We start from the raw sequence: 23,387 nt of genomic DNA on the forward strand, positions 1-23,387 counted from the left end.
GCTGAGGCGACAAACGCCATATCCAAACTACTTCCATTTAAATCCCGAATAACTTATGAAAAGGAATACAAAAGTTTTCAAAAATGGAAGCAATTAAAAAACGTGCGAGAAGAAATAGAGTTTTTAACCTATCCTCGCTGTTAAAGTATCATTTAATCTACCCTTGCGGTTAATGTACTATTTTATCTACTATTTTTGATAGATATAAGGTAATTTTAACAGTTGCTATGGAAACAAAGATATCGATCAGTATTCTAAAATTTATTTTCCAACTTTATTTTTCAACAAACACAATAGATATATTTCTTCAACCCTCCTCCTTCATCAATGCCATTTGCAGCAAAGGCACTACAGCTATAGAGCTGAGGTCAGCTAACACGGCTTCAACGTTAGCTAGAGTGTTAACTTTCATCAGATTCTCCTTCCTGAAAATGACGATGACCACTGCCAATAGTGGGATGATCTCCAGCGAATCGTAGGCCAAAATAATGTCCCATAAAGTCAGTAGTTGTTCTGGTGGGAGATGACCACTGAAAGCTCTCATGATCCACTTGATAACCACTCTTAAGCTAAAAGGAAAATACATATTTATACAGGGTGTTTCAAAAAACATGTGCCATCTCTCGTGGGGAGATTCCTCACGTAAATAGGGATCGGCAAGACAGGAAATCTTGTCTTGACCAGCAATTTCTTGTCTTGTCTTGAAATATTTTCAAGAATTAAAAAAAAATCTTGTCGTGACCATTTCTTGAGAGTTGATTTCTTGTCTTGATTCAAGAAATCTTGAAATTTCTTGATATCTTGACAAAAGGGGAACCCCCGTTTAAAATTCGTTTATTAAAGGGGAACCCCCTGTTTAAAAGTCGCGGTGAGATTGGTTAATGTGATGTTTATGCTTTATGCGTAAAATCGAGGGTCAGGCATCTATAATTTTCAAAAAATTCAAAAACTTTAAGCTCATTATACTACAGTAGCCAAAATCATCAGATTTGTATAATTTTGTTAAATATTATTATTATCTAACATTAAAATGAGTGATTGTGATCGTTCGTTGAGCAGCAAATCTGAGCCATTCGTAATTGAATCTGGTTCAGAATACCTACCACCTCAGACACCAGGACGTAGAAGTTTAATTAGTGACTTTGACAGTAGTGACGGTGATAATACTACCACAGATAAAAACAGTCAAAACAACAATGATAAAAGCTACTCTACTTCAGTGGCGTACATTAAAATGTATTATTTTTTTTATTTTAAAAGTTTTACGTTAATTCAAAGTCTGTATGCTACTGAAGTAGACCCGCTTTGCAAAGTATTTTTTATTCTAATATCGTAGGCCATAACATATCCAAAAAATTATAAAAAAAGACATTTAAAAATTAAAAATTATTAGGCATTAAAAAAGGTTCCAATTTAATTTGGCCCACAGTATGCCAACTTTGGACGTAAGCCCGCGGGAACCAAGAACAGTTAACCTAAAGGTGCGTATTCATTATCCGAACGAACGAATGAAAGTGCGGTATATTTAGACGGGGACCGAACGCATGCGGCCGTTCGTTCATTCGTTCGCTCCACCATCCGTTTCGAGTCGGTACATCAAAGGCGTTCGCCAACAAATGCCTCCGGTCTTCTCGTGCGGTCCTATCGTGCGGTCCCCGTCCATACCACTAGCGAACATTCGTTCGTTCGTTCGTGCGGATAATGAATACGCACCTTAATAGGACTGCTCATTCAGCCAAAAGTGTCAGTGAGAGAACAATCCGACGAAGACTAAAAGAAAACAGCTTGTCTGCAAGGAGGCCTGCCACAGGACCCCAGCTACTTCCAAGCCATCGTCAAGCTCGTCTTCAGTTTGCACGTTTACATGTGAATTGGGATAATGAGCAATGGACTATAGTCCTTTTCACGGATGAATCTCGGTTTTGCCTGCGAAGCATTTTTCCGAGACGTTCGTTTTAAAGAAGCGTCGTATCTCCAATACAAACAGAGATAATGTCGTGATTAAAAAAAAAACAAAATGCTCAGACAGAATGAGGCTACAATGTGATTTGATTTAGCAATAACTACTACAGCTGCTGCATCCTATAGGGTGTTAGAAAGTTCGGGCAAAAAACTTCGTCTTATTGTTGTAGTGTGTATGTTGTCTTATTGTTGTAGTATAGTTGTATATGTTCAAAATAAATTCGGAATAAAAATTTTTGACGTAGCATATGTTAAGAAGGAACTAATTTACAATTTAAAAAAAATCATCAAAATCTAATGAGTAGTTCCCGAGGAATCCAACTTTGAAATTGGGACTAGTATTTAGTGGCCGGTTTTTTTTGCCGGTGAGTGTAGTTTACGCGTAAAAATACTTTTTTAATGCTTTTTTTACGTGTAACAAATAGTTTATAACGTGTAACAAATAGTTTATAACGCGTAACAAATAGTTTTTTACGGGCAACAAATAGTTTTATACGCATAAAACAAAAAAATAATAAAATAGTTTTTTTTTATATTTACCTAGTCACAATAGACATGTTCACTAATTTCTAATTTCAATGAATTTCGATAGCTACATATGAGTAAAAAAACATGGCACTGAAAATTTTTCTTAAAAACTATAATTTTCTTACATAAACGCAAAACAAAATTGAGAAATGCAGCAAGGCTAGAAAACGTACCCGGCTCGAGGCTACCTGTTTTTGACGTCACTGCTTTGATCGATCGATGGCGTCCGTACGATCGTGCACTTGCCGCATTGTTTTTGCAGACGTTCATCGTGAAGGTATATGTTTATTTTCATTGTTTTGGTGTTTTGAAGAAGTAAAATGAGTTCAAATAAGTGATGTTTTGTCCCTGGGTGTATTAATACTTCAAAAAATATTCCACAGAAGTTTAAATCGTTACTTTCCGCCCCTTGCTTTTAATCCTTATTTTCTACTTTTAAGTAGAAAGTAAGTAAGTTTTTTTTATCAATTTTTTCACCCATTCAATTTTAAATTTTTCGCTTAATATGGGTCATGTAGGGTGTCCAATTTAAAATGAGGTACATGGGGTCTTTTGGAAACCGTTGAAGATACAAGTCGGTTAAATGGAAGCAAAGTTGCGTATTTGTGTTCCCAAAAATAATCTATGTCTATTTTATTTTAAATCCATACCGTTACGTAGATACAAGGTGAAAAAGAAAAAATGAACATTTTCGAAAAACCACCATATTTTCTTTATTATTGGAGCTAAGGTAATAAAAATTTCAATATATGGGCAAGCCAACATGGCAATTTTAAAAACGATATCAAAAAAAACCTAGGCCTTCTATGTTGCGCACGGCCGAGGTCAGCTTTTATTTTTCTTATGAGCGCCATATTTAAATTTGGCATTTTAAAAATCCTTTTTAAAAATGTTTTCAACCATATATATGGCGCCCATAGGAAAAGCAAAAGTACATTTTGGCCATGCGCAATGTAGTACGCCTAGACTTTTTTGGACATAATTTTTAAAATTTCCATATTGCCTTACCCCTATGTTAAAATTTTAATGACCTTAGCTCCAATAATAAAGAAAATATGGTGGTGTTTAGAAAATGCACATTTTTCTTTTTCTCCCTGTATTTACCTAACGGTATATGAATATTAAATAAAATAGACCTAGATTATTTTTGGAACACACACAAAAACGCAACTTTTCTTCTATTTAATCGATCTTGTAACTTTAACGGTCTTCAAGATCCCCATTATTCCCCATGTAAGTACCTCGTTTTAAACTGGACACCCTGTATACGTGTGCGAATTTTCAGGTCAATACAATTAAAATTTAACATTTGGCTCCTTCTCCTTAATACGGCCCTGTGTCAGATCAACAATACGATAATTTTACATTGTCTTAGCTTCTATATACGCAAGCAAATTTTCAGTTTAATATGATAATTAAAATTTGGCCCCCTCCTCCTAAATACGGGTCTCTGACAGCTCAAAAACGCAATAATTTTGTATTGTTAAATACCAAAGTGTTGTTTGTTATCGCTTTCAAGTAAACCCGTCCTCCATCTCATTAAGTAGCTTTTGTTTTTAAACTAGTAATAAACTCCAAATATTAATCACAATAAACCAAATTTAATATATATACAAACTACATCCGAGCACAACGCGATATGTCGTATTTTAGCTTGTTCTGTTAGAAATTCCACAGCGTGCAGACAGCACCGTTTACTCGCGCGGAAATACCGATCGAAGCAGTGACGTCAGGCCGCGTTTAGCGGATTCAAACGATTGCGATAATTTCGCACGGATTTTTGAGGCATAAGCCTTTTACGGAATGTTATGAAACTTTGCATACTGAGTTTTAATGTCATAATGAATGATTTTATGAGAAGTAGGCATGTTTTAATTTTTTTTGTGAACGTTTCTATTATTAAAACAAATATTATTAGATATACAATACTAAAATTACTTACGGATATATTCTGCACTTTTTGAAATGGTTCCACAAGTTTGGTTCGTAACATTGCAATAATCTTTCGAATTGCAAACAGAGCGACACTATTCCTTGGGAACTTGCGCAGACTCTGTGCAATCGATGCCAATATCTCAAGTAGAAGGCTCGAAATACGAAGTAAAGCTCCACAGAATTGTTGAAGAGGTAACAAAATGGGGCAGCTAAAATATATAAATTAGAATTTAATTTTCAATTGGGACAGAAAAAATTTCTATACAGGGTGGCGCCTTTCATACGCCGCGGAAGCTCCAAGGAGAACGGTAGTTTATATCGAAATGAAATTTTGGCAGCATATGTAGGTTAACTGAAAGCATTTTATAAAACTATATAGAATTATACAGGGTGTAAAAAAAAGTTACACATCAAGATTGTGTTTTTTCTAATGGAACACCCGCCTATATTAATTAATTTTCGGATTCTAAGAAAAAAATAAAGGTAAATTTTATTAAAGAAGCATATACCCAAAACCTAAGGATTTTGACATATTCCACATTTTGTGAAAATGAAGAGTAAATTTTAAATTTCGATAACGGCTACCTAAATTTTAGTTGACCTTGTATAGCCTGATATTTAATTACAGTAACCATTGTATGTTAAACCAAAATAAAATTTGACCCGAAAAGTTATACAGGGTGAGACAAAATTAATATGGAACATTAGTCACTTTCAAAACCCAGTTTCTCCTTTATTTTAAATGGAACACCCAGTATATTTTTCCGGTGTTCAATGGGGAATTTATATATCTTCAAAATATTACTAAGGTTGCCTACCCTTCAGACAAAGATTTCCTAGATATTTTAATTTTTATGATTTTGCGTCAGTCGATCTTTATTATTTGAAAAAATCTAGGGTGGTTGTGTGATATACCTTTGGTTAATTTAACAAAAATTTAAGATTGTAGAGTAAAATACTCAACGGTAATAAAAAGATACTCGTTCAAAACATATTTTAATTATTGCAGAATTAAAACTAGATATCAACCTATAATTATGTGACAAAAATTAGTCAGATGAAATCAAATGCTCAAAATGCTTCCTTTCCTGATAACTGCATAAAATGATCGTCTTTTCAAATGGATCTTTTCCTTTTGAAAGGCATATGTGGAGTTCTACCTCGAAAAGCAGCTACAATAATTTCTCTCATGTTGTAGACAATAGTTGGTCGAGTTTTGTAAACACTGTCTTTAACATATCCCCATGAAAAAAACAGACTAGATAAAATCAGGAGCATTTAAGTATTCTATTAATTAAACTAGACTAATAGAATCATATCAATTCTCTCTGGTGTACAGTGGCGTGCGGTGACAATTATAGGCGGGGAAGCGAATCGGTAAAAAACCCTATTTCGAGACATGACTTTCACATTTTCTTAAAAAACTTACCTTTGAAAATTCCGAGGCCAATTCCATTGTTCGTTAAAATTCTATCGAAAATTGTTAAACAAACAAAAAACATTAAATTTTTAATAGTTAAAATACGATATTTTAAATTCATTTTCCGAAGCACTTGACGCGCGATAGGCACCTATTTGTATTTGAGGTCTATTCGTCTATCAGCCATTGCAAATTTGTCTATAACATCATCATAGAATTTTGGATTTAATTTATTATAATATTACCTATAAAATCGCAAACGAACGACAAATTAAAAGTCGAGGAAGGCGGCCGAAAGATCGCTGCCGTGGCTAGCAACTGTGCGCGATTTTCCGGCTTAAATTTGTCGTTTGCGTTCGAGGTCAATAACACCTACATGTAGGAGGGATAGGCGACCGGCAGCGATTTCCAGACGCGCATCCATGCAGTAAAAGGCTAATTAAATTTACTACGTTTATGTAAGGTTTCAAATAAATAATTTTAACAAATTAAATTAATCTTTTGTTATAAAATAACAGTATTATTAACGTTTAACTATTTATTTTTTTATCTTTAAAGAGTTTAGGGAAGCGGTGCTTCCCCCGCTTCCATGAACCGCACGCCGCCGCCGCTGCTGGTGTAGGAAGTTTGCATTTTCGGCAAATTTCTGAGAATTTTTTTTGTTTTAACTGACACAAAATGATAACTAGTTGTTAAAGTTGGACGAATTAGACAGCTATGTTGAAGTAAAGTCAAACATATCACAGCCACCTAGATTTTATCAAATAATAAAGATCTACTCAGATCAAATCAGGGCCGTATCTGGGGGGGTGTTTTGGGGGTTCAAACCCCCCCCCCGAAATTATGGTCGAAAATTTTTAAAAAGTAATGATCATTGAGTAAGTAAATAAGAACAAAACAAAAAAGAACAAGAAGAAGATGGATGAATATCAATGACTAAAGAATACCAGGACATGTAACGTCCATATACGGGCTGCAGCAGAATTTGTGACCTTAGACGCCAACTTTTTAGACATAACGACATCATCAGCTGGTCATCAGCGACAATTTTAGCGATTTTTAATAGTTGGTTGTGTGTAGTGGACTTTGTATAAACTTTATTACAATGGTAATTTGTTCAGCTTTCAAGTGTAAAAGGCGCAATGTAAGAAAGAGCCAGAAGTTACGTTTTATATGGAAATAAATAGTCCCCTACACCTTTTTAGCGTTTTTTTATTGAATTCGATAATTATTTTTCTGATATTATATGTACTTGATATGTACTATACGTCGATACTAGTTATGTACCTTTTGTTAACATTTTAATACGTTTTTTTCGTAATTAATCAGTATGATACCACCCGATACACCATAGGCGTAGTGAAAACATATAATATCAAAAATATAAATATCCCTTCAAGCGGCAATGTTAAGTAAAATATGTGCCACGGCACTGTTTGGAAGGATGGTCACAGTTTGGTCTCGGGTGCTATTTGTCCTTGTATTCTTTAGTCATTGATAAATATACATTATACACCCTAACCTCACTTTTCCACTTTGAAAGCAAATGTCATTTTCGATTTTCGACTTTCAACATTCAAGTGTTTAAAACAGAAAAAGTTTAACAAGGACAAGATTTTGAATGTTGTGTGTTTTGCTGGTCATTAACGTAATTAACGTTTGTTATTGTTCTGCTATTAGACAAAGAATTCTTGGACTATGACACTTTAGCGGCGATAATCGGAGTGTAACCAGTGTATATTTCCAAATATATACATTTTATTAATGATCCTACCAACTCTACCAGTGTCAACAGCTAAACCAGAAAGGTCTTTTTCAACCCAATGCCGCAACCGCACATGCGGTATTCGGCGATCTCCGATCGGGGCTTTGCCGATTTCCTATGTGTGTGGATGAGGAAGTCGGAGTTCGGCGACACGATCGGCGATGAGAACGAGCGCTCGTCTCTATGTTGTTGCTATCAGAGCCCGCATGTGTGGATGGAAAGGCGAAGTCCGATCCACGAGCGTTCGGTAGTTGACGAGCGCTCGGAGTTCGCTAAATGCCGCATGTGCGGTTGCGGCATAAGACGATTGAAGGACTTTCTACGTAACTCTACAGGTCAGGAGCGATTGACAGGACTTGCTCTATTAAGCGTACATAGAGAAATAAATATCGATATCGAAGAATCATATCAATCGTTTTTCCAGGAAGAATCGGGCAATCGTTTTTCCAGGGAAAAGACCAGTTTATCCTTTAAAATTAATAATTTTTACCTGTTATTTTTTTTAAAATTTTATTTTCAATTAAGATTTGAGTGTAGCCCAAAGCGATTTTTTTATTATGCTTTTTTTCTTGCAGTTTTGTACCCCCAAGCCAAACCCCGAAATTTTGGTCTAGATACGGCCCTGGATCAAATAATGTAAATGAAACTATCTAGGAAAATCTTGAGCAAGTATTCTTACCGTACATTGTAAAGCCGTGAAATGGTATGACACCACTTGGTGGAAACACAATGGTATTCTCGGGTGTGTTCGGTTTTCCTTTAAAGGCCACTTGCATAAATGCAGGCTGATTGGGCAGGTACTTCAATATTTCCGAATCTCTGGAGAAACAAAGCATTACCTTAAATTAACAAATCTTTTTTAATGAATAATACCAAATAAAATGTGAATAAAATCAAACCTATTACATCTTTACCTGATATAAGACATCTTCAAATACAAAATACTGGTCGTCGTTTGAAGCTGTCAGATTGATATCTTTAATTATTAGCTTGTCTATCATCAGGTCGTATTGTAGAACGTTTTGTTTCAGAAAATCGAAATAGGAGATTTGCTAAAAAGAAATATTTTCGTTGATTGAAGAAATAAGAAGATGCGCAGCCTTAATTGTCCGAGATGTAGCTGCCGTTACCGTCAACCTGTCCGAGATTTAGTTTAGCTCTGCGCCGCTGCGCGCTGATAGTAGTTTACAGCGCAGCAGATAAAGAATACTGTACCGTAGTTCTGCTTTCAGTCGACAGAGTGGGTAGTTGCCGGAGACAGTGTTGTCAGAACTACTTATTAATCCGTAGATTTCCGGATTTTGGGTGCAGCACGTTAATAATACGGATTTTCTATCATTAAACAATTTAATATAATATTATATGATTAAACACAGAACGGCGTCAGAGTTGGCTTGGAATCGCTGTTATTTCATATGTAAAATATTACGGTAAATGTTAATAATCGTCATTTTCAAACCAACTAAACGACTTTTTCGATCATACGAAATATTCGGTATCTATAAAAGAAATGTTTACTTTTGTTGTTTATTCTATGTTTAACACGAATACATTCTCAATATACAGGGCGACGCACCTCATTCGCCTCAGTTGATTATACGAAAACGGAAAGATGTAGAAACAAAATATTTTATGGGTATATGTGGGGAGGCAATGTGCACAATTTAAAATTATTTTGAAATATACAGGGTGTTCCAGAACTAAGATTCATACCAAAGTTATATTTTTCTTATGGAACACCCGGTATTTTATTTCATTTTTGGATTCTTGGGCGCAAAAAAGGCATTTATTATAAGGGTTAAATATGTTAAAAGTCATAGATTTTTGAGATATTTAAATATGCATGCTACAAGAGAATTGATTTTCAACACCCTGTACATTACTTTTCAGAATTAATTCTTGTCCTGAGTTTAAAGGTAAAGAAATAAACTTTACTGAAAAATGTTATTGTTTCCTTAAATTTATACAGGGGTACCAAAAATTAGTGATCTATTTTACGGATTTATTTTACATAAAAACTTTGTTATTTCAAATGCAACACCCTGTATTTTTTTAAATAAATTGAAGTAGATTCAAATGCTCTTTAAAACTATATTAGGGTTTCCTATACCTATCTATCTCAGATTTGCGATTTTTAAATACAATGGGAATCAAGATGGCGGATATCGCCATGGCAATTTTCTAGTGTCAGTAACTATTTTCAAAATCGACATTAGTGTATGGACATTATTATTTAAACAGCTTACTAAAATTTACCCACAATATTTTAATAAATAAGTATTCTTTAGTTTATGAAGAAAAATAAAGCCATATGTATCTGCTGGTGGAACGAATGGATATGTTACTAGTTACTAGTTATTTTGTTTTGTGAGGATTTTTTTTTTCTTAGCCTCAAGAGCTAATGCTCAAAGATATCCAAATAGGAATCTTCCTGATAAGATTTCCTTTGAAAAATTACTTGTCCTATTTCCTATTTCGCAGAATTGGTAGTGTAGTTTATAAAAAACCTATTAGACAGAAACCTGTCGTGGGAAGTGAAGAAATTGAATTTGCCGTAATTGGCTCTTTTATAAAAAATTCATATATCTACAAGTTATCGTAAAATAAAACAAAGAACTACTTCGTTTTTCTTGATAAAATAATAAATACATATTAATAAATATTATTTATTAAACTATTGTAGGTCAATTAAATAAAAGTAAACTGGGTATAGATTTAAATAAAGTCTATAAACTAATGTCGATTTTGAAAATAGTTACTAACTGTCACTAGAAAATTGCCATGGCGATACCAGCCATCTTGATTGCCATTTTATTTAAAAATCGCTTTTTATTCAAAATCTGAGATAGATAGGTATAGGAAACCCTAATATAGTTTGAAAGAGCATTTGAATCATGCTTCAACTTATTTAAAAAAATACAGGGTGTTGCATTTGAAATAACAAAGTTTTTATGTAAAATAAATCCTTAAAATAGATCACCAATTTTTGGTACCCCTGTATAAATTTAAGCAAGCAATAATATTTTTCAGTAAAGTTTATTTTTTTACCTTTAAACTCAGCACAAGAATTAATTCTGAAAAGTAATGTACAGGGTGCTAATAATCCATTCTTTTGTAGCATGTATATTTAAATATCTTTAAATATCTCAAAAACCAAAGATTTTAAACATATTTAACCCCTATAATAAATGCCTTTTTTTGGACTCAAGAATCCAAAAATGAAATAAAATACCGGGTGTGTGTTTCATAAGAAAAAAATATAACTTTGGTATGGATCTTAATTCTGAGACACCCTGTATATTTCAAAATAATTTTAAATTGTGCACATTGCCTCCCCACATATACCCATAAAATATTTTGTTTCTACATCTTTCCGTTTTCGTATAATCAACCGAGGCGAATGAGGTGCGTCACCCTGTATAAACGCGGATTTTTCATCCAAAGATATTTTCGTCAAACGTATTACAGATATTACACATTTTAATATGGCAACACTGTGGCTTTCAGTTCCACACCGTCTTCGATATACCTTCGCTAGCCGAATTAGAGAAAATGAGTGTTTTATGCGTTCGCCACAAAACGATTTGTAGCTCCACCGTACTGCACTTGACATGTATGGGGAAACCAAATCAGCCTTGTTACGAATTCGCCCATTAGGTTGGGTATCTTCACAATTCTTTCAATCAACGGTAATACCACAGATTAGGTATCCTATAAGTATACAGATAAAAATCTTGTCCTTAATTCGTGGTACGAAAATTGCTTTTTATGACGATGTGCAAACGAGTAAAATTTCCTGTGCGCAAAAATAAACTCGCGTAAAATAACAATAACCAGCGTAATAGAGAGATATCGCTAAACCGAATAGCGTGCATGGACGTTAATATGGCCAGGTGTTATTTCCTTTACGTGAGGTGGTATTAACTCTCTTCATTTATATTTATCGGATCGAAAAGAATTCTGTTCGCGTCGCATCCCCGATTTAAACTTAACCTAACTTTGAATTTAAAACTTTGAAATTGTTGTGTTTACTAGGTATTTTAAAACTAAAGGGCTAAAGTGCTTATTTCCAGTGCTTTATTGTTCAACGTCTGCCAGTGGGTTTAGGGCAACAAGCAACAAATTCTCTTAGAAGGGCTAAGTCGTCATCTGCTGTAAACCTAAGCCTCTTTATAGGTTCTTTAATATTGGAAGAGGTGGAATCCATATTTTGGGCCATATTTATTTAATTAAAACTAATCCCAGCTACTTAAATGTCAAATTACCTAATAAAACTAAAGTAATAATTCAAAACAATTCAAACATAACCTAAAATAAAAGATCTCGCCGGCCCATTTAAGCAATTTTTAAACTTTATTTTAGAAATAGCGCTTGGTGTAATTGATCCGCAAATTACGTCAGGCGGTAACGTTATTAGCGGGTGTTGCGTTAAAAATTGACTCGCGCATATTGTAACCATGATAAGGTATGCGTAAATACTGCATGACGCTATTCGGTTTTCCGATATCTCTCTAATAACTGTGCCGGTCAGGCGCTGTGCACAATTTTAGAGGCCATAAGTGGGCGTGCTATGTGCGCAAACTGGTAACCTAACTAGTGCCCGATTCCGAAAATTGGAACCACAAAAAACAATAAAGAAAAAACAAAGTTTATAATCTGTCTAATCTGTGGTATTACCTTGTGGTAATACTTACATATGATTTAATTTCAGCACCTAACAGCAAGGCCCATATTCTCGCTCTTAAACACTTTGGACATCCTTTCTTCAAATATTCTTGAGCTAATGGTGCGTAATTCTTCATAAGAATTTTTTCACCAAGCAATATTCTTTCCGCTTCTAACTGAACAAAGTTTTGATTCGTACTCAGCATGGTGTTGCTGTTCAGAATCTGCTCTCCTCTTGATATCTCTAAGTAGAGATTTCTCTAAAAAGGTAATATTGTAATTTCGTGTTAAATAAAAAAGTGCCGGGTGGTGTAGAGGTACAGCTCTCGTCTACCAATCTCAAGGTTGTGGGTTCGAATCCTACAGCCGGCATTTCATCAGCCGACTATTTTTATTAAAAATAAAAATTGTTCAGGTACCTAGGTCGACTCAGCCTTAAATGAGTACTTGGGATTCACAATCCTGAGGTAATAATAGGCGGCTGAAGCGTAGTGCTAGCCACATTACCTTCCTTGGATACCGAACGGCTCTAGCATGGCAAGCTGTACCTTGCTACTCCCAAGGCGTTAAACGTGTATACGGGAGATATTATTATACAGGGTGGCGCCTCTCATACGCCGCGGAGGCTTCAAGGAGAACGACAGTTTGTATTGAAATGAAATTTTTGTGAGCATATGTAGGTTAGTTCAGAGCACTTTTTAAAAATATAGAGAGTTCTACAGGGTGTCCCCAAAAAAAGTTACATATCAAAGTTGTATTTTTTGTAATGGAACACCCTATACCGTGTGTTGCATCGTCGAGCGGGACATAGGAAATCCCATGTAAATTTTAATGGGGTCAATTATTGGCTTCCCTAATTATTTTAGAGAATAATTCTATTTAGGTTTATTGAAGAGCACTAAAACCCACATTCAAAAGAATAACTTTAGATATTTTTGATTAGCCCGTTTACGAGTTATCGCCGATTTCTTTTTAAATATTTTTCCTTTCTTATGGCCCTGTATTTACTTATGAGCACCAGTCAAGGTAAAAGATAACTGTCAAATGAAGTTGTCATTTAATAGTACCTAAATTAATAAGTTATTGAATATTGTAATAATACTATACTTGTAATTGATTACTTTATTTTACTTTAATTCATATTAATTTGTATTTATAAATACATCTTGAAGATTTCCGATGTAGGAATGAGTTTTCAATAATAATAAAGCACTAAATAGGTAAATTTCTGAAATGACAACTTCATTTGACAGTTATCTTTTACCTTGACTGGTGCTCATAAGTAAATACAGGGCCATAAGAAAGGAGAAATATTTAAAAAGAAATCGGCGATAACTCGTAAACGGGCTAATCAAAAATATCTAAAGTTATTCTTTTGAATGTGGGTTTTAGTGCTCTCCAATAAACCTAAAACAGAATTATTCTCTAAAAATAATTAGGGAAGTTTCAATAATTGACCCCATTAAAATTTACATGGGATTTCCTATGTCCCGTCCGACGATGCAACACCCGGTATACTAATTGATTTTCAGATTCTGGGAGAGAAATAAAAGTGAGTTTTATAAGAGAAGTATATGACTAAAATGTAAGGTTTTTTACATATTTAACATTTTCAAGAAATAAGGAACAATTTTTTAAATTACAATAAAAGCTACTTAAATTGGAATTTACCCGGTATAACCTAATATGTAGTTAAATGTACTTAAAATCAAATTAAAACTTGATCCAAAAAGTTATACAGGGTGAGATAAAATTAATATTGAACATTGGTAACCTTCAAAAGTATGTTACTCTTTTATTTTAAATGGAACACCCAGTATATTATTCCGATACTCAATGGAGAATTCATGTCTCTTCAAAATACTTTTAAGGTTGCCTACCCTTCAAACAAAGATTTTCCTATAGATATTTTCATTCGATCTGAGTAGAGCTTTATTATTTGATAAATTCTAGGGTGGCTATGATGTGTCTGACGTTACTTCAACATAGCTATCTAATTAGTCCAACTTTAACAACTAGTTATCATTTTGTGTCAGTTAAAACAAAAAAAAATTATCAGAAATTTGCCGAAAATGCAAACTTATCCTACATCAGAGAGAATTGATATGATTCTATTAGTTGGTGAATGCAGTGTGCATTCACCAATTAATAGAATACTTAAATGCAACTGATTTTATAATAGTCTGTTTTTTGGGGGGATATGTTAAAGACAGTGTTTACAAAACTCGACCACTGTTGTCGACAACATGTAAGAAATTAATGTATATGCTTTTCGAGGCAGAACTCCAGAGACAATTATTTTATGCAGTTAACAGGAAAGGAAGCATTTTGAGCATTTGATTTCATCTGGCTAATTTTTGTCACATAATTATAGGTTTATATCTAGTTTTAATTCTGTAATAATTAAAATATGTTTTAAACGTGTATCTTTTTATTACCGTTGAGTATTTTACTCTACAATCTTTAATTTTTGTTAAATTAACCAAAGGGTATCACACAGCCACCCTAGATTTTTTCAAATAATAAAGATCTACTGACGCAAAATCATAAAAATTAAAATGTCTAGGAAATTTTTGTCTGAGGGATAGGCGACCTTAGTAATATTTTGAAGATATATAAATTCCCCATTGAACACCAAAAAAATATACTGGGTGTTCCATTTAAAATAAAGGAGAAGCTTGGTTTTAAAATTGACTAATGTTCCATATTAATTTGTCTCACCCTGTATAACTTCAATTTGGTTTAACATACAATCGTTACTGTAATTAAATATCAGGCTATACAAGGTCAACTAAAATTTAGGTATCTGTTATCAAAATTTAAAATTTACTCTTCATTTTTACAAAATGTGAAATATGTCAAAATCCTTAGATTTTAGGTACATATATGCTTCTTTAATAAAACTCACCTTTATTTTTTTCCTAAAATCCGAAAATCAATTAATATATAGGGTGTTCGGTTAGAAAAAACACAACTTTAATGTGTAACTTTTTTTCAAATGCTTTCAGTTAACTTACATATGCTGCCAAAATTTTATTTCGATATAAACTACCGTTCTCCTTGGAGCTTCCGCGGCGTATGAGAGGCGCCACCCTGTATAAATAAAAGAACTATTTACCAGTTCTGATAAGTTTTTCACTCTGAGCGGTAACTGCGCAAATTCCCATCTTTGATTATCGCTAAAAAAAGTAACATTCCATAAAATATTATGCTTTTAAACGGCCCACAGACGATCCAATCTGTTGTACAACAAGTTGGACGGTTTAGTTTGATCCAACTGTTTGAACGACAATCGTAACGTCTGTGGGCTTGTCGTCCAACTTGTTGTTAAGACGCGGTTGGATCGTTTGGTAGTTCAGCATGTTTAAAAATCTGTCGTACAACTTGGTTGGATCAACGACAAGTTTGAACGTCTGTGGCTTTTTCACCGACTTGTTGCTACTATGTTAATACAGAAATACATCGTGTAGTGAGATTGTGGTGTTTCACCATGGAGGAAGATAGGCAGTTTTGGACAGAATTTGTTGAAATTTATAGAGACCATTCGTGCTTATGGAATGTTAAAAGTGAGGAATATTCCAATAAACACAAACGGAACTCCAGCTACGAAGTGTTGCTGAGAAAAATGAAAGAAATAAATCCAGATGCAACATTAGAACTTCTTAAAAAGAAAATTAATAATATCAGAACGGCGTTTCGACGAGGATTTAAGAACAACATTAAAACATTTAACTAATCGTACTACCAGTCGCTTCAGAATGTCGTTACGTTGTAACCAAAAGTATCTACGATCTGTCTGAACGATTTTTCGTCCAACCTATCGTACGATCAGTTGTACAACCGATTGTATCGTCTGTGGGCCCCTTTAATGTCAGTACAGTATTTACTTACCATTTGGACTTGTCTCTGTTAGGACCCTTTAAGTTTAATAACACTTCTAAAAAATCTTTTGGAGCATAGACTGGTCGGTACTTATGAATATCAGTCTAAAAAAAAATTTAGATGCCTATAATAAAATTTCAAGAAATCCTGTTTTATTTATCTAATTGTAATTCTTATTTTATTAAATACTAGCGTGTACCCGCGACTTCGTTCGCGTCGAATTAATCATTTGTAATGGAGATGATAAAGCAAAGCAAGAATTTCCATTAACATACAAACTGGATAAAATCTTCTCACATTTATGTGAGCATGAGAAAAAACAATATGGCAATATTATTATATAACTTGGTAATATTTGAGGGGTTGTTTCAACTCGTTGGAATTTGACTTTCGAAAATCCGTTTGCCAAAAATAAGCTTTTTACGTCAATCAGTTTTTTAAGCCGAATCGTGGTTAAGAAATTACCAACTTTTGGAAACACCCTGTATGATTTTTTTTTTTAATTTTCAAATATGTAAAAAAAGAATAATTATGCTTGTTCAGCGTTTTTCCCGAAAGACTAACGTTTTTTAAATAACAAATTATTTGTAATATTGAGGGGTTTCACCCTCTTGGAATTTGAGATTGCGGAAACCTCCTATCGAACCTCTACACCAAAAGTCAATCCCTTTGCAAAAATCAGCTTTTTACACTTCGTCAAAGCAGTTTAAGCAGAATGTGATTACTCAATGGTCTAAAATATGTAAAAAAAAAAAAAATAAAATTCTATTAAAAAAACTTAAAATATGTAAACAAAATAAAATATATACGTGTTTAAGAGTTCTTCCAAAATACTCAACGGTTTTGAAATAAAAATTATTTTAATATTTGAGGGTAGTTTCACCCCCTTATAATTCGAGTTTCGAAATAACCCTTCTTATCGAACCCTCCACCTAAGTAATCGTTTTTAAAAATAGCTATTTACCTCAAGTGCTTTAAGCAGGATCGTGAATTAATCAATGACCAGAATTTTTCGCCAACACCCTGTATAATTTTTAAAACCTTAATATGTAAAACAAATAAATATACGTGTTTAAGGTTTTTTTTTTTTCTTTACCGTTTTTTAAATCAAAATATGTTAATATTTGAGGGTGGTTTCATTTCACCTCTTAGATGGAATTTGAAAAATCCTTTTATTACCTCTACACCTAGAATCACATGTATGCCAAAATTGACCTTCTTACGTTGAGTGGTTTTTGAGCAGGATCGTGATTAATCAGTATGTCAGTCACTAGGATTTTATATATCATTAGTATAGATAGAAAGATAAATTATAGATACACATTATTAATTGTATTTATTTCTTATTTTACTAACTTCAAATTGCTCAGTCATCCCTTGTTCCAAAGTTTTTTTTCTCGCGTTTCCTCTTAATTTTGCCAAACTAATACCTAATTCGCTGCACATTGAGTTCAACGATTTATGGATTCTCTTATCCCAATGGATTTGTGATTTTCTGAATTAAAAAAAAAATTTAAAAATTGTATTTTTTTTTTTTTTTTTTTTTTTAAAAATTAAGAAAAACGATAAAAAAGTTTGCTTGATTGAGATTGAGATGGCTCAAACGAAACGCAAATAAACAAAGTGTGACAGATTTATATTTATTATAATATCATGGAATATTTTTTATAAAAAAAACATATTTTAATAATATTGACTTTTTTCTTTTGTTAATAAAACCGCGTAGACTGTTTAATGCGGATTAAAATTTGTTTTTTTTTTCTTTGACTTTTTTATGTAATTTAAGTTTTACGATATAGTTATCGAATCCAATTATTTTACCTATTTATTTAACACTAAGTAAAACATATAACGATAAAAAGACTTATAGAACTATTTTACAAACGATTTATAACTAAGAATTTTTTTTTTTTGAATTTAGCGCGTCAATTGTATATTTATAACTGCCCTTTCTAGGCATTGGCGCGGCTTTCTATATACCGACAGGCTAAGAACTCTAGATTTGTCCATAGATCGTTAGTTGCGTAGAGAAGGTTTTTTCGAATGTTCTCGTATGTACTAGTCCATTCTAGTTGGTCTCGATTCTTCTCGAACGGATGAATCATTGCGGTGTCTATGCGAATGTTATTAAGGTCATCCGAGGGCGGGCCGTATTGTTAGGTTAGGTCGAGTCACACCGGCTCGCAACAATATTTTGTTAGTTGTGATCTCCTTGATGAGATATGAAAGGAACTGATGATACTGTTTGGATTCTGTAATCTCCGTAGCAAGAAATTTTTTGCCTAGCCTATGTTATTTATATACGATTGATGAGTCACTAGACAGGAAATATGTTTAACCGACATCGCCACTGTTTATGACTACGGTGAATCAAACATTTTCCGATTGCACGCATCAATCATATCGAATGAACTAAAACTGTAAACTTTGAACTAAATGATAATAATTTTGGCAAAAAATGTTTAAATTTGTTGTATAATTTAAGATACCAAGCAGCTCTTCATAGAGCAAATGATTGTAAAGATGTTTTATTTAGATTAAAGCATGCAAAATTAGTTTAAAGCGATTTTTTTAAAACCATGTTGGTCATATTGTGCGGCGATCAAGCAAACGTTTCGGTTGTGTTTATTATTTGACAATTATCATAATGTCAGTCAGAGTTGTCTCTGATGTCGTCATTATTTTGTATATATGCTGGTTGTTGTCGAATCTTTGGGAGTAATCAGGGGCGGATCCAGAATTCGAGAAAGGGGGGGGGGCTAGACTCACAGTCGTTTGTGACAAAATACAATTAATAATATCGTATTATTACTGAACTCTGTCTGATGAATTTTGAATTACTCGAAATGGGGACGGCTTTTAGCCTTCAATCTTACTTAAATCTTAAATTAAATAATTTTTTGAAGCTACTACAGGGTGGTGACAATGTCGATGCTCAACATTGGCATCTCAGGAACTACGAGAGATACGAAATAAGGCAAACTTGATCTATTGAGCGAATTATTAATAGTGAATTTTATATACTATGATAAAAATAGATTCCACCGTATAGACTTTTTTTCACTCTATCTAACAGTATAAAAACGTAAATGGGCCATAAGAAAACAACAACTTGACTGGTTTGTTTTGCGAAATCTAGAAGGCTTAAAAATTTTTCTGAAAACGGCATCTAAATGGCCGATGTCAAAATATAAATCTACCAACTTACGTTGCATAGATACAATAGTTCTGAAGATATTGTCATTTAATATATAAACGTATTATTTTTCATTTGTAAAAGCCGAAACAATAATCATTTAATCAAGATACCGGGATTTTCTTCAATAAGCGTTTGTCAACATTTTAATTACGCATTTTGCATTTAACCGAATTCGTAACTCTCGTAGTTCCTGAGATGCCAATATTGAGCATCGAAATTGTCACACCACTTATACTATAGTGAAGACGCTTAAATCTCAATAATCTTTTAGCAAGTGATGTTACTTCAATCACAGAATAGGTATTCTATAAGTATAATACAAATAAAAATCTTGTTCTAATTCGTGGTAAGAAATGTTTTTTTAATGACGATGTGCAAACGAGTAAAATTTCTGTGCGCAAAAATAAACTCGCGGTAAATAAATACAGCGTAATAGAAGAGATATCGCTAAACCGAATATCGTGCATGGAAGTTAATAAGGCCAGGTGTTATTTTCTTTGCGTGAGGTGGTATTACCTCTCTTCATTTATACTTATCGGATCGGAAAGGATTCTGTTCGTGTCGCGTCGCTATTTTACTTAACTAACTTTGAATTTAAAACTTTGAATTGTTTTTTGGTTTAATTAGGTATTTTAAAAACTTAAAGGGCTAAGTGCTTATTTCCAGTGCTTTATTGTTTAACGTCTGCTAGTGGGTTTTAGGGCAACAAGCAACATATTCTCTTAGAAGGGCTAAATCGTCATTTGATGTAATTAAAGCATCTTTTAGGTTTTTAATATTGGAAGATGTGGAATCCTATTTTGGCCATTTTTTATTAATTAAAACTATCAGCTACTTAAATTCAAATTACATAATCAAAATAAAGTAATCTAATCAAAATTCAACATGAACTAATAAAAGTCTTGGCCGCGCGCCGGTCGGCCCCGGTTGTCAAATACGCACATGCCAATTTAAGCAATTTTTAAACGTTACTTAGAAATAGCGCTTGGTGTAACCTTAGGGTGTAACAGATCAGGCGGTAACGTTATTAGCGGGTGTTGTGTTAAAAATTGACTCGCGAATATAGTAACCATGATAAGGCGGGTAATACTGCATGAGCTATTTACGGTTTTTCCGATTTCCTCTCTAATTAACTGTGCGGTTAGGCGCTGTTGCACAATTTGTGGGCCATAAGTGGGCGTGCTATGTATTTTGCGCAAACTAGTAACATAGTACTAGTGCGCGACTCTGGAATTGGAACCACGAAAAAACAAATTAAAGAAAAACAAAGTTTATAATCTGTAATAATTGTGCTCGTATTCCAATGTTAAGTATAGTTTTACTTGAAAAAGAATCATATGAACTGCTTTCTTTCCTCTTCATTTTAACCCAACGATAGATATTATTCTTTAACTCAGCTTCCAAACCATTTTCCTGCATACACTTCAGCAACGTGCTCTTGAAATCTTCTATTTTCACACTGGGTGTTGCAACTAATTTCTAGCAACAAAAAATAGCACAAATAATTATTGACAAAAATTTGATAGATTTCTTAAGTCATTTTGAACTGTGACATTGTCACAATTATTGGTGACATATTTGTAGAAAAAATATTATTATTTTGAATGACTAGAATACAAGGACTAATAACACCCGAGACCAGATTGTTACTATACCACCAAACAGTGCCGTGGCACATATTTATTCTTAACTTAGCTACTTGAAAAGATATTTATATTTTTGATAAATTTTGCTACGCCGAGTGGTTAGGTTAGGTTAAGTTAAAACTAGACAAACTAAAAATATACCGAGAGTGCCATTTAAAAATCAAAAGTTGTAGTCATTTCCGGTGAAGAGGAAGTAACCGAAAACAAATGAATACGTCAATCAATCCAAATTTATGTCTATACTAACATACCAAATCTGGTTTTATCTGAAAAAATAAAGTTATAGGGTGAGCCACTTTTTGAGACTGCACCAGTATACAGAGATTGTTCCTTATATATAATATGCTAATATTTAGTGGGGTAGTTCTTGAACTAATTCTGCAAAAAAACTTCATATTATGAATGTATGTGCTAAACATCTTAACTTTTGGTATACAGGGGGTAAATTTTTCTATTTTTTATATTAACTCTGATGTTATTAAAGATATCTTTACGAAATTTGGTGCACGTCTCTATGCATAAAGTAGAGAATAATATTTTAAGCACATTTAAATTTTTTTTAAAAATCATTGAAATGTTATTGAAGCCAAATCCCGATTGTTTATAGCACCTATACCTATGTATGTAAGAAAATATATTTATGTTGTTTTCAAATTTTGTTAAGTGAATGTAATACCTACTGATTTTGTTGTCTACCAAACTAACTACAATGTTTAATTAAAACACAAATTTACCTGTATATCTTCGAACAAGCTCTTATACTGGCTTGAGTTCTTCAAATCTTCACAAATTTTTATAGTGGTTTGATGAATATTTTTGTCTTTTAATTCTTCCATTTTTATTTGAAAATACCTTTTTTATATGGTATATTTTCAGTTCAACGACCATATAGTGCCGGAATTTTAATGCCTATGAATAAAACTACCCTTTATCCTAGTGCAAGGTGGTTGCTTAGATGTTTTATTGATTAAACTTTTCCAAATCTTAAAGGAAATATACTAATCTTAACAGATATTTATTTAGTTAATTATAAGTTTAGTTTTGTTTTATCAGTAAAATGTACGAATTATTAAACAATATAAAATTAATGATGCCCAATTTGTCACGCATTTTAATAATAATTATTAGTCTATTTTTAATTACCAGATTTAATACAATATACAGGGTGATTCAGTGTTGTTACATATGAAACCCAGGTTTTCGCACTTTTTTTCTCAATTAGATTTAGAATAACGACAGCAATTCATATTTAAATTTTATGTTTGAATGCATAGACAATCTAGCGAACCAGAATAGAGTACATCTGATCTATAGTCTGTCCAGTGAGATATTCCTGACAGTAACAGTTATTGTGTCTAATTTACAGGCAATCTGTATTTTCCGACATGTTTTGTATGTCGTATATCGTAGATTCCGGAACAATGTGGAAAAATACAAAAAATAACAGCATATACCTGTATATTAAAATGACGGGCAACTGTCACTATCATGTAACTTCTTATTGGGCGGACTTTTATGTAAGTGGATAGTTTGCATTAAATAACTTTTTAACCCTTTTTGAAAAAAAAAACTATCCATGCCTCTGGTAGAAAATTCAATTGCCAAAATACCTGATTTGCTTTACAATGGATTATTGATAAATTTAGATGTATAATACACAATCTCTGTATGTTCAACGAAAGAAGGAAAGATTTCGACAGACGACATCAAAAATGACAGACAATACCATCTACTAGTTATCAAAAATGACAGACCTATTGTCATTTCATAGCCACGAGTTATCCCCGAAATAAGTGCAAGAGTATTTTAAAAGGGTGGTAGATCTCGATAAAAGAAACATATTTTCTCTTTATGGTTTTCAAATAAGTCCAAACAACAGGTTTTTTGCTGAAAAAATTAAAAAATGATTTTTTGCTAAAAGTGCATAGGATCTTTTCTGGATTTTTCTTCCTTGTAAATTTAATCTAATACCTATGTTGCCATATTATCAAAGAAATTATGGTTTTAACTAAAACTAAAAATCAAAAAATTTTTTTTTGCGAAAAAAACCTCGTAGGCGTATTTCTGGGGTTGAACTCTACCAGTTAAAATACTTTACTTATTTCTGGGACTACTACTTATTTTTTTATACTAAAAAAAAAAAAATTTATTTTTAAATACGTTTTAATATAAGTCTTGATTGATTATCGTTAAGCGGCTTTAGACAATGTGGATATTTGGACTGGTAAGAATCGAAATCTTCAGCCTTTCGTTGAACATACAGAGATTGTGTATTATACATCTAAATTTATCAATAATCCGTTGTAAAGCAAATCAGGTATTTTGGCAATTGAATTTTCTACCAGAGGCGTACGGATAGTTTTTTTCAAAAAAGGGGCAAAATCA

General features: G+C 33.0%; 1 protein-coding gene across 1 annotated transcript; it reads right to left on the reverse strand.

The window, feature by feature from the left end:
• Positions 1-242: 242 nt before the first annotated feature.
• Positions 243-21,838, reverse strand: LOC115886368 (TBC1 domain family member 19-like). Its single transcript, XM_030905470.1, has 11 exons — positions 21,737-21,838; positions 20,679-20,835; positions 19,118-19,145; positions 17,514-17,652; positions 16,167-16,261; positions 15,394-15,454; positions 12,305-12,535; positions 8,525-8,662; positions 8,290-8,449; positions 4,433-4,634; positions 243-569 (listed from the first exon to the last, which is right to left on the reverse strand). Exons 1-11 carry the CDS (start codon positions 21,836-21,838, stop codon positions 308-310), a joined length of 1,575 nt encoding a protein of 524 aa, XP_030761330.1. The 3' UTR covers positions 243-307.
• Positions 21,839-23,387: the final 1,549 nt, after the last annotated feature.

Source organism: Sitophilus oryzae, unplaced genomic scaffold (assembly GCF_002938485.1).
Source record: "Sitophilus oryzae breed Bouriz unplaced genomic scaffold, Soryzae_2.0 scaffold_484_pilon_pilon, whole genome shotgun sequence".
Lineage (NCBI taxonomy): Eukaryota > Metazoa > Arthropoda > Insecta > Coleoptera > Curculionidae > Sitophilus > Sitophilus oryzae.

Bases quoted from the DNA above. Each gene is read 5' to 3' on its own strand.
- LOC115886368 (XM_030905470.1), bottom strand. From the start codon at position 21,838: ATGGAAGAATTAAAAGACAAAAATATTCATCAAACCACTATAAAAATT. The intron at 19,146-20,678 runs GTAAAACTATAC...TTCGCTCAATAG, and splicing joins TTCATATGATTCTTTTTCAA to ATCAAGTTTGCCTTATTTCG. The intron at 4,635-8,289 runs GTAAGAATACTT...TATATATTTTAG, and splicing joins TCACGGCTTTACAATGTACG to CTGCCCCATTTTGTTACCTC.